The sequence below is a fragment of the Antechinus flavipes genome, chromosome 2 (assembly GCF_016432865.1).
Source record: "Antechinus flavipes isolate AdamAnt ecotype Samford, QLD, Australia chromosome 2, AdamAnt_v2, whole genome shotgun sequence".
Taxonomy (NCBI): Eukaryota; Metazoa; Chordata; class Mammalia; order Dasyuromorphia; family Dasyuridae; genus Antechinus; species Antechinus flavipes.
Window position 1 is genome coordinate 110772562 of NC_067399.1, and position 12745 is coordinate 110785306.

At 32.7% G+C, this 12745-nt stretch overlaps 1 protein-coding gene across 2 annotated transcripts in view; it reads right to left on the minus strand.

Moving 5' to 3' along the window:
• The window catches only part of USP34 (ubiquitin specific peptidase 34), a 271113-nt gene that overhangs the window by 42822 nt on the left and 215546 nt on the right, over positions 1 to 12745 (minus strand). For both annotated transcript variants that reach the window (XM_051975344.1, XM_051975343.1), the window contains exons 57-59: positions 12665 to 12730; positions 5429 to 5509; positions 3809 to 3894 (exon numbers count right to left, since the gene is read on the minus strand). In XM_051975344.1, coding sequence (XP_051831304.1) covers positions 3809 to 3894; positions 5429 to 5509; positions 12665 to 12730 — 233 coding nt within the window. The remainder of the gene's footprint in view (positions 1 to 3808; positions 3895 to 5428; positions 5510 to 12664; positions 12731 to 12745) is intronic.

The following is a 12745-nucleotide window of genomic DNA, read 5'->3' on the forward strand; positions in this document are numbered from 1 at the left end:
CTATCTTCTTCTATTAACTTCCTTGTCACCATAGTAACTTTTTATGCTCAGAGTCTTCTTCTGTTAGTTCATTTCCCTAGCGTATTAGTTGGCTTTTAACTTTGTTACAAGGAGGGCTCTATTTCCAGGGTGGAGGATATAATGTCTTGGGCTTCATGAGGTTTTTTTTGTGCTGTTATTTTCAGAGAGCCTTCTGGAGACTGTTAAATTTTCAGTTCTTCTAAGACATTTTGATCCAAGGAGAAGTGTGTTTAAGTGACAACAAGAACTTTTTTCTGCTCTGGAACTGTTCTACTCTGGATGTAGGTTCTAGTGTACAAAAGAGAGGTCTTCCTCACTCAGTACTACTTAAAGAGATCTCCTTTTGGGTTTGATTCCCTTACTATCTGTGGACTGAGACTTCTGGAAGCTACTGCTTACTCCTATTGCTACTGCTGCCCACTGCCATCACTTCTGCCACCCCTGCCAATTCAGGGATTTGTTGGTTTTCCAGGGTCCTATCATCATAGTAAGATAAAAGTTTCCTGCTAACCTTTCCAAGATGTGTTTGGTGTCAGTGACACCAAATCTGCCACTGATTCAAATGCTCCAAATTTGAAGCCTGTTCCTAGTTTGCTGGAGCCAGGAGTGTGCTGGCATGGTCTGTGCCATGTTACTATAGTCTTGTCCTTTCCTATTGACCTTCTAAGTTGTCTTTAGCGCTAGGTTCCGATATACAAACATTTATTTAGAGTCATTATTTAAAGGAATTTGGAGGGGTTTAAGGAAAGCTCAGGCAAGCCTTTCTCTTTTCTCCTATGGTTGTTCTTATCAGAATGAGGCTTAAGGGAAAAAGACAATTCCTAATATTTTATTTGTATTCCAAATGCTTGACACAAAATAAGCATTTAGTAAATAGTTTCATTCATTTATATGGGAAGATTCAATGTAATAAACATACAAACATATATTATAGTCCAAATGTTTTACATATATATGTAGACATTTTCCAAATATAGGTTTTCTTCTCAGTACGTTTTCTCAATCTATAGATAATAATAGTATAACTTATCACATGAGTACCTGAAATAATTTGATGTTAAAAAGAAGTCTGCATGCTTAAAAAGATTTCAAACCATTGTTACAAACAGAGATTTAACTGCTATCAACAAGAATTTGCCAGACAGTCTATTTTTTTTTTTTTTAACAGAATAAAGCTTTTGGCAGATTTCTAAATATTTAAAATTTCCTTTCATTACTACATCTTGCCTCTATTTTAGTCCTTTGTTTTAGATTAGGAAAGCACCAGGAATATTTTCTTTCTGGGCTGCTTATTTACAGTATACTTCAACATCTATGGCATCATATATATCTCGTCTTAAGATTTTAGCCATATCGAGACTTACATGAACTGATGCTAAGTGAAATGAGCAGAACCAGGAGATCATTATACACTTCGACAACGATATTGTATGAGGACATATTTTGATGGAAGTGGATTTCTTTGACAAAGAGACCTAACTGAGTTTCAATTGATAAATGACGACAAAAGCAGCTACACCCAAAGAAAGAACACTGGGAAACGAATGTAAACTATCTGCATTTTTGTTTTTCTTCCCGGGTTATTTATACCTTCTGAATCCAATTCTCCCTATGCAACAAGAGAACTGTTCGGTTCTGCAAACATATATTGTATTTAGGATATACTGCAACATATCCAACATATAAAGGACTGCTTGCCATCTAGGGGAGGGGGTGGAGGGAGGGAGGGGAAAAAAATTGGAACAGAAACGAGTGCAAAGGATAATGTTGTAAAAAAAAAAAATTACCCTGGCATGGATTCTGTCAATATAAAGTAATTATTAAATAAAAATTTAAAAAAAAAGATCTTAGCCATATTTTGGCCATTGATATATAGATAGATGTCCACAGTTTATCAGCACCTAGAACTAGCTATGTATTTTCCTTCATGTTTTTTTTTGTTACACGATATAATGCATCTTCATGTCTGATTTATACCCTTTGGAAAGAACCTCACACTTGATATATGGCTCAATGAGAGTATAATTACCCTTTCCTTTTCTGCATCACCTTTCCTTACTTTATAATCTAATTATCTGACAGAGTTTACTCAAAGTCTTTGTCTAAGTTTCTTTAAAATAATTCCTAGTGTCTAGTAATTGTTTTCCTCTATCTTATTAAACCAGAGCATAAAAGAAAAGCAACTTTGGCATTATATCTCCTTCACCAGAAAGATCAGCTTTAATTTAATTCATAATTTGGCAGTCATATGAAAAAAATGCTCCAAGTCACCAACAACTAGTAAAATCCAAATTTAAGCAACATTCAAGTTCTACCTCATATCTATGAAACTGGCAAAGCTGGCAAAAATGAAAACAATCAAATGCTGGAAAGGTAAAAGGTATACAAGACACATTAACACATTGCTGTACACAGCTTTAAATTACTTCAAGCCTTTTCAGAAAGAAATTTGGAACTATGCCCACAAAAATCACTGAACTATTGATATTTTTTCACAAAATTCTTCAAAGAAATTGAAGAAAAATGAAAAGTATCTGTATTAAATACAACACACATATATTCATATACATACCTACACACCTAACACATGTACACATACACACAAATTTTTTTGGTAGTAGGAGAGTTGGAAACTTTTTTGTAAATCATCTGTAATTTTTTTTTTGTTTGTAAATCATATGTAAATTTAATGGACTACTATTGTGCCATTAGAGATGATGAAAGAAATGAATTCAGAAAATGCTATGAAGACTTGTATGAGATAATGTAGTGTGAACTGAGCAGAAAGAGATTTATATACTAACAAGATCAATGTAAATACAAATAGCTTCAAGACTTTAAAAACTTTAAAAAAACAAATATAATTCCAAAGGTGATAGATTGAAGATGCAGAACTTTTATCTTTGGACATGAACAACATGAGAATTTGTTTTGCTTGGCTATGTACCTGTTACAAGGATTTTGTTTTTGAGATGGAGAGAAGTGGAGAGAGAAAAAAATGTTTATTAAATGGAAAAAAAAAAATACATTTCGCAAGGGACTTTCTGCAACAGTTTCTTTGGCTCCCATAATTCCTTGAAATCAAAAGAAGCTACACTTATCCTTCACGACTCTTACTGAAAACACCTCTGCAAATGTACATAAATTTATTAGGTCATGACTTACCAACTAAACTATGCCCTGATAATGTGCTCAGGTATGATCAACATTCATTTGCTAAGTCTTCTATCTGAACCTTAATAGGATCATAATGTCACACATTTCATCTCTTTTCTAACTCCCTAATTTTACAGATGAGGAAACTGATGCAAAATGTTTAAGAGACCTACTTCAAGTGATAAAGGAAGAAAGTGGCAAAAACGGGATTTGAACCCAGGTTCTCTAACTAAAACATCACTGTTTTTTCCACTTCACTATGCCATCTTTCAATTAGATCTTCTCAGACATGGATATCTCTGACCAGAAGACTTTAAAATCTCCTAACTTTCAACTTAATCATAGAAATACTTTCGTATTAGGTTCAATTAAATATAACTGTTATTACAACTCCAATTTTATATACTACCCAGACAGCAAATGAAAAGACTTTCTTAATTTATTGTTTTGGTGAGAATAAGGAATATATGATTATTTTAAGTAACATAAAATATTCCCAAATGACACCAATTCTTTCTATTCTATTTCATTTGGCAAGGGAACAAATATATAATGCTGGATATTTTAAAATAAAAATATATCTATCTAAATAACTACCATCAGAATAAGTATTCAGAAGCAAAGATTTTACCCATCTTCCATTCCTGGCTGTAAATAGAGATGAGCATGTACAGGTCTAAGTCTCTGAATCACATGAATACACAAACGCTGAAACATCTGCAAATGATAAAATATGAAAATATACCTTGTTAGTATGGATACATTTATATTTTCTTAATGACAAATTGATTCTTTTTCCATCTATTTATAATGTTTGTACATTTTTTACTTTTTCTTCTGAATTAAAATTTTGCCAAGAATTCTATCTGTGGACAGGAAATAAGCAATAGAAAAACGGAACACCTTAGAATGATTCAAACGTCACGTTTATAGCAATGGACAGAATAAATGTTATTTTCTGTTACAGGCGTATAGAATTTGCATGGGAAGAGATAGATATCAACTATAGTCCAAACTTTTCATTTTGAAGTAGACGAAAACCAAGCCCGGGAAAAAAGACAGCTACTTTGGCTAAAGTCATAATATTGTTTAGCAACAGAGCCAGCCCTATTTTTTTTGCTTGTTTTTGATAAAATGGAGGATCAAAATAAGGTTTAAATAACTCCTATTTTTGTTTCAGGTGCAAAACAGGTAAATGAACAATCAAAGCTCCTCCCAGTAATTATAGGAGGTAAAGTACACTTTTGAAGTAATACCTGTGGTTTCCTTTAAACTTCTAGGTGATTAGACAGTAGATACAGAGGAGTGTAAAAGGCAGAGGCACAAGAAAAGAATGACTCATCTTGATATCAGAAAACTTGAATAGCTCTATATTAAGTTACAGGATACATTTATAAGACACTTTAGCAATGACAAATGTTATACATACATACTTGAATCCTGCTAGTATTATAGCAACTTCTTTGCCAAACTTCTAATTTTTTATCAAATCTTTTCTATTGTAACATTAGAATATTACTACTTTTCTTTGCTTGAGCTGTAAACTGTTAAATACTGATAAATATAGAATAGTGATTTTCTCAACCTAGAGTGACTATTTGGAGTACAAATGAAAATACACAACAAAACAAATTCTGATTGAATTTGCCAGATACCACCAATGTACTTGGGAAATTAAATTGGTGAAATATCTTTTTACCTAACACTGTTAATGATCTTGTGTGATTTTTCTCCATCTAAAGATGTAAATAAGAAAGACATTTGCATTTATCCTTTAAGTGTATATGTGCTAAAATATAAGGTATCAGGGGAATGCAAAGGACTGGTGAAAATTGTAGTAAAATCTGCATTAACTAGTTTTCTCCTCTACAAAATGAAAAGTTTGGACTAGTCAAATCAAAAATTAAATGCCTAGGATTGTTCTAAGTTAGGGGAATATACAGAAAAAAAACAGTCCCTTTGTTCTCAAGAAGCATGTGTTATAATGAAGATAAATTAGATAACCTAGTTCAAATTCTATGACTGTTTTTCTTTCTTTTAATGCTCTTAAAAATAGGAAAAATTATTATGATTAGTAGAGTCCCTAAGTTTGTAAATCTTGAGCTAGTTCTATAGTTCTACAGCCTCATTTTATAATGGAGGAAATTAAGATTCAGAAAAGCAAATGATCTTTCTAATATCACATTAGCTTTACACAGAGAAAAAATTCAGGATGTCAATTTTTTAACTGAAAAATGAACATTTTCCTTACCTGTCTCACAATCTGATTAGGACACTTTATTAAGATTTGCATTGGCCACCAATCATCATCAGCCATTCGGTCTAAAAACCACTAAAAGAAAAAAAAGCATTTGATATAAGAATACTGAATCAATATTTAAGTCATGTACATTCCATGGGAAAAAGATCACATTAGCTTAACATTATAAAGTTTTTCTTCTATTTGTTGCCTTAAAATAAAAAATAAAATTGTCAAATAAAAACTTTCAAAATTAAAACCTATAATAAGTTTGTATTAAATAATCAAATTAAATAAATAGTATTAAATTGGAAAAAATCTTCTTCCCATTTGCCTCTATAAATAAGATATACATGCTATGTATAGATGGTATCCCCATACTCCTAAGGCACTCTTGTCCTGACACTAGATCAAGGGATCCATGACTTCCTTTAGGACTCAGCTCATAGACCATTTCCTAAAGAAAGCCCATTTCTAATTCCTTTAGTTACTAGTACCTTCCCTGAGAAATTACTTCATATTTATTTATTTTAAATTTATTTAAAACTAAATAAAAAATAAGAAAAAAATTAGTAAAAGAAAGAAAAAAAAAAGAAACAAAACACTATCATGTATCCAGCAGATATCAAGGAGAATTCAAAATATGCAACAAATTTCCATTTCAAGAAAGGATATATAATAATAAAAGATGTTATATTTATGACTGTCTAACGCGACCTTACCTCCTCCAAGCAGGCCACAATTAAGCAGATATATTTATGTACATGTGGATGTGGATGTGTTGTCATACACACAAACATCATGCATAGCTATACATATATACACAAATTCATTTACATATATATCCAAAACAATTTTGATATGGTGGATCTATAACAGAGTTCTCTCTTTATTGAATCTTTAAGTTTAACTTTTGTCACAGAACAATGATCACTAGCCCTACTTTTTTTCCCCTAATAAATTCTACTCCTAATCCTTGTTATTATATTTATGTATATCACTTATCCCTGCTAATTCTTCTACTTCAGTTCTGATGCTTAGCTCTTCTTTAAGAGTTAAAAAATTTTTAAGTTTTCTATTATTTAACCTCCCCCATTTACATCTCCTTCCTTTATCTTCTCCTGCCCTCTCTCTCCCTCTTTAATTTACATACTTTTTCCCACTCCCATTAAACACCTTTCTATACCCTACCTTCTTCTATACCATCCTTTCCCTCTTCCTTTATCCCCTTTTCATTAATCTATAAACCTTTTCCCATTGTAGTAAATCTATACCCCATCTATTCCTTATTCCCTCTCCCCTTATTTCTTTAAAAATTTTGGAGGGTGCTGTATTATACTTGGTGTGTGTGTGTATGCATGCATGCATGAGTGTGTGTGTGTATGTTGTTTCTTTATATCCATTCCCAATGTGAATAGGTTTTCATCAGAATTACTAGCCCTTCTCCCCAATCTAATGTCACTGTGTCAGTTCTTTCTCTGCACCTCATTTGTATAGCATATTAGTACTTTCACCTTTTCTTAGACAGTTTTGCTTTTTTAGAGTTAGATCATACTTAACTCTGCCCTAACATACCATTTGGACTAACAAATTTCTATTGTCAATCTTATATTTGTTGTTTACTTTCCATGCATATAGTTTGTTATTGAGTCTCTTGAAATTAGTCTTTGATGCTAGCTCTTACATGTTAAATTTTCTATTGAGTTCAATTTTGGTTGAGATAAAAAATACTTGGAATCTGCGAGTTTGGTTAATGTCCCCTTTTTTTTTGGGGGGGGGGGGAAGGAGGGAAGGTCAATATTATTCCTAATTTTTCTGGATAAAATATTTTTGGCCACAGGTCTAGGTCTTTTTAACAGTTGATATTAGTATTTCAGGACTTATGATTTTTTTTTTATTATAACTGCCAACAGATCTTGTGCAATTCTAACTACAGCTGCAGCTTATCTGAATTGGTTTTTGTTAGTTTGTTTGTTTCTTTTAAAATTTTCCCTTTGACCTGCTGGTTTTGAAATTTGGCAATAATGTTCCTGTGAGTTTTCCTTGTGTGATTCATCAAACCTCAAAGAAAATATGTCACTCTGTTGGAATTCTTACTAACTGCTAACTAATTAGAGTTGATCTAATCTTACAAGAAGATGTTTTGGGCAGAACCTGAAACAAGGTACTAAGTAGAACTAATTAATACAAGGCTTGTGTTCACACCTTTACTCATTGGAGTTCAATGAATGGAGTTCAACACCTCCCTTGAAGCTCTTTGGGCCAGAGAGCACTATGGGAGAAAACCCACAATCCCTCTCTTGAGCATAAATAGAGCTTCAATGAGCCAGTCGAAGAAGTTCTTCAGAGTGAAGAAGCTACAAGTCGAGATTTCACCGGAATGACATGAAGAGTGGTGCTGGCTCTGGAGGCTGAAGAAAGCAGAGGCAGAAGCAAAGGACAAAGCAGCAAGAGCTCTTGGAACCAAGCAGAGAGATAGGCCTCTAAGCTAACCGGGCTATATTGGAGATAATAAAAGATCTGAACTTTTATCACCTGGCTGCTTTTTGAGAAGAAAAAGTTCACCACATCACTCCATTTGTAAAAAGTGAAAGGAGTTCTTTTATCGATGTTCTGAGGTTGTTATAAAGAAAAGGAAATAATTCTCTGGCTGAAATTCAATAGGAATATAAAAATATTACTTCAAATGAAAACAGAGTAGGCTATTGATAACCTGTCAGGAGATTAGCCCCAGTAATAAGATTCATCTGTGATACAGAAAAAGTGAATTAAAGACTGTGATACAAGGAGAAAAGAAAGATGGCTATGATAGGATTAATGGTTCTGTATTCATATATTACAAACATATATTAACATAGGAAAATAGTGGAATGGGAAAGTTATGTAGTATTATGTTTGAGAAAGGACAAGTGGAAGAACAAACCAAAGTAGAAATTATATGCCATCTAGAAAGAGGAAACAAAGAGTTTAGGAAACATGTCATAAGCCTGGTGTTGTGATCTGATATTAATAAAATAAAAGGTACACTTTAACTGTCTTAAGTATCATCAAAAACAAATTATTTAAAAATTTGAATTAATTATAATTTCACTATTCAAAAATAAAGAGGTGATCTTCCATAGCTGAATATGATTTTGATCAGCAAAGAGGAAAAATTTACAGGAAAAATCCTGGAAAGTGACAATTCCATCTTAAAATTAGTGAATGAAAAGCCAGGCATACAATATGACATGTATTCTATACTCTTGAAAAAGTAGATTTTTAAAGAAAAGATAGGAAGAATTATATTAAAATTGTAAAGGAAAAATCATCTGAAAGGGATGGAAAAGTCCTCAAAAATGAAATTCTGAAAGCTATGAATCATATAATGTCAGTTAGAATATAGCATATCTAGAGAAATGGTTCATTCAGCCTTTGCTAATACTTCAAGACCACATTTACTGTGGCAAAATGTTTAATGTTTGGATAGCTGGCTATGTTGTACAATTTTTGTTCATCAGAATGATGTAGACATATAAGGACAATATAAACCAACTTTGATTTTTAAAAGACATAAAAAATAGGATGGCTATGGGTGAGACAAGATAAAAGTAACAGTATGAAAATAGCCCTGGCAGAACACTGTTAGTAAGGCTAAAGCCCAGAATGAATCAAGGCAAATGAGGAATATGAAAGACAAGAAAAAAATAGTTTTCCTACACTTTACTGTAGTATATCAAATAAGAGGAAACAGTGATTTGAGATGGATAACAACAAAGGGAAGATAGGAACTTGACTTTTTTTTTTCTTTACCAAATAGAATGATCTCTGATAAGACTAGAACTGAATGATTAATGGCAGAAAATCAAGATGAGTAAGGAAATAGCAACAAAATACGTATCTTACTTCTGTTGAGTTCTAGTAACTAGAGTTGGTAATTAGAACTCTACCAGGCCACCAAAGAACCAAATTACTATTTGAAAAATTGGATAATGCAACTGCTGAGTCAATGACAACAATCTTAAGACATGGAAAATAAGTAAGACATCAGCCAGTCCTGGAGAATAGTAAAAGTTCTCTTGGTTTGGGCAGGGGGAAGAGTAGAATCTACAACCTGTGAATTAGTAAGTAATCCAGAAAAATTCTAGAAGAAAAGTAGTATTAAAATTATTATTAGTGAACATTCACACAAAGAAATAAAGATCAAAAGTTTCACAAAAATCACAGAATTGAGAATTGGAAGGCCCCTAAAAAGCCACTTAGTCCAACCCACATACACAAAGAAATCCCATTATAAGCTTATTTGTCAAATGGTCATTCAGCTTCTACTCAAAGATCTTTAATTAGAGGGAACAAACAACCTCACCAGGCATTCCAGTTTCAATTCTGGATAGTTTAATTGCTAAGAAGTTATTCTTGACATTAAACTTAGATTTGCCTCTTTGAATCTTCTATCCATTTTTTGCTCTCAGGGGCCAAACAAAACAAATATAACACATCTCCCATACTGAGACCCCATTAAACTCCTGGTGACATTTATCATATTTCTCGAAGATTCTCTTCCCTAAATTTAACAAGTCCAATTCTCTCAAAATACATTCATATATTATGGATTTTAATTCTTTCACCATTCAAACTCTCTTCCTCTAGATACTTTGGGGTTCTCTAAGTATTCCTTGAATCATAGTACTCAGGAAAAAATGCCATCAGAGGTTCCAGGGCGAGCAGAGTTCAGAGGCATTACCATTCCAGTTTCTGGAAATGATGTCTCTATCAAGATAGCATTGACTTTTCTATGTTGGTCAGCTCACTCATGCTGCGCTTGCAAGTCCCATTAATGTCTTAAGAATTTTTTTCAAAACAAGTGTTTTCTAACCATGTCTTCCAATCTTATGTTTATGAAGTTGGCTTTTTTGGTACCCACAACACAGACAAGATTTTCATATCTATTCTGATAGTTATTACCCTGGTAGAACAAGGAAACTAGAAATGGAGGATGGATACAAATAAAATAGAGGATATGTGAATGTTAGCAAAGCATTTGAGAAAGTTTCTCACAATATATTGAGAGGAAGAGAGATAAACTAGTTTCACTAACTGTATTCCAGTTAAGTCAAGTTAGCTATTCTTCCTACCTCACTTATTCACCATTCCTTATTGAAATTTAATCCCTCCTTACTTTCCCCTTTCCTAAATCAGATCTTAACCAAAATAATGAAAAAATTGTTTGTATGAATGATCAAAAAACAAAGAAGAGGATTCAATCTTTAGTATTACAGAAACATACAAAGCTAATTTTATAGTATATAATACTATCTCAGTTTGTATAAGCAATAGTTTTGAAGAAACTGAAGTGAATTTGATAAAAAGGAATACTGGGCATAAAGAAAAAAAATCTATTACCTTCCTCTTCTAGATCCTTAAAGGACTACTTCTTATTAAAAAAAGACATTTCCTCTTCATTCCAGATTTCTTCTACCATGCCTCAGTTCTGAAGCCTCACTTTAGCCCTGGAATTCACACATGGCAAGTAACCTCCACCCTTGCAACCTCTCCTTATGATGAGATAGCTCCTTCAAGGATCTTTTAAAGAAGGCAACTAGGTCAGTTGCCTCTCATTTTTTTTCCAGTTTGTGCTCCCTATTTCACTTATTATTTACCTTGCACTAGGTGCCTTTGTTTTTTTTTTCTTTCTACAGTCAACTTTGTTTTTTGTGCTGTCTTTCTCTATCAGAATACACAGCCCTCAAAGGAAGGGAATGATTTTTCTTTTATTTGTATTTATAATCCAGGGCTTGGTACAGTGTCTGGTACATAGTGAGCACTTAACAAATGACTGTTGCTATATGACACAAACTTACATATTGCAATATTTCTTAAGCAGAAGAACTTAAGTGTTTACTCATCTAAGAAATGTTTCTAGAAATGCTTAATTATTAATGTTTTCTCTCTCAATCAATCCATAAACATTTATTTAGTGCCCATCATTTGCCAGAAACTGCAAATATAAGGTATGTAGAGAAGGAATTCCCCAGCATTTAGGGTGATCAGGAAAGGCTTTGTGTGGAAGGCAGTACTTAGTTGCAACTTAAAGGAAACAAAAGTAGTAAGGGAGGGAGTGCATTCCAGGAACAAGGATGACAATAACTTAATTCATTTGTGTGTATATATCATATTCTTCAATAAAATGGACACCTGACAACAAGGATTTATTAAATATTTACTGATTTCAGATTAGGTGGTTTGGGAAATATTTGAAATCATACCTGGAAGACAATCTCTAGTAGATTTTACCAGAGATTCTTCCTTAGATCTGTTTTTTCAATGATTTAGAAGAAGGGATGCTTTATCAGATTTTTTCATACAACACAAATCTGGGAAGGACAGCTAATGCTTAGGATGATGGGGGTAATAACAAAATAATGGAGTCCTTGAGATTATAACACGTGAGATATGGTTGAAGCAGTTGGGAAAAGAAGATTATGCAAAAATAAGAGCAATCTTCAAGACTCTGAAAGGCTGTAAGTGGAAGAGGGATAAAGGCTTTGTTCTGCTGATACCAAAGGGCAGAACTAGTTTGAAAGCTGAATACAGGCAAATTTCAATTTAATCCAAAGAAAAACTTCTTAACAATTACAGCAATGCAAAAATTAGTGGACCACCTACAGAAATAGGAGTTTTTCCTTAAATTGAGATCTAACTTAAGTGAAGACTGTATGGCTCCTGCTTGCAGATGCAGTTTTGGGGATCCTTAGTTTCTGAGGTCACTTAAAAACTCTGAGATTCTGTTCCTGAGAAAATGTTAAACTGAACATAAAATGGGTCAAAAATACATTTCTGCTAAGTATTTTACAAATAAAATGTATGTATCAAAAATGCATACAATTTTAATTTTAAAAGTGTGTTTTTGATTTTTTAATAACTGCATTATTCTAAAGCTTAAAAAAAATTTAGATGATTCATTTTTGAAGACTCTCTTTTGATATGGAAAATCAAAAGTTGATTTTGAATAGCATTTTAAAGACCATTTTATTAAACTCTTTTGATGTGGGGAAAAAACCTACTATTCTAGCTTTTACTGTAATTAAGTAATCTTAATAAATAATTTAAAAGATGCAGGCTGCTGATTTATGGCACATCATTATTTTGGAATACTTCTCCAGATTTCAACAAAAACAAAGTATCAAGTTCTAATCTGTTTTTTTATTTTATTTTATTATTATTATTTGGGGGGGGGGGGGAAGGGAGGGAGGAGATTTTTCCACCTACCTCACAAGCCGCCTGGCTATTATTGAACTGCTTGGTCAATAATTCAATCCACTGAAGCATTGTTGGCTAAATAATAGATAA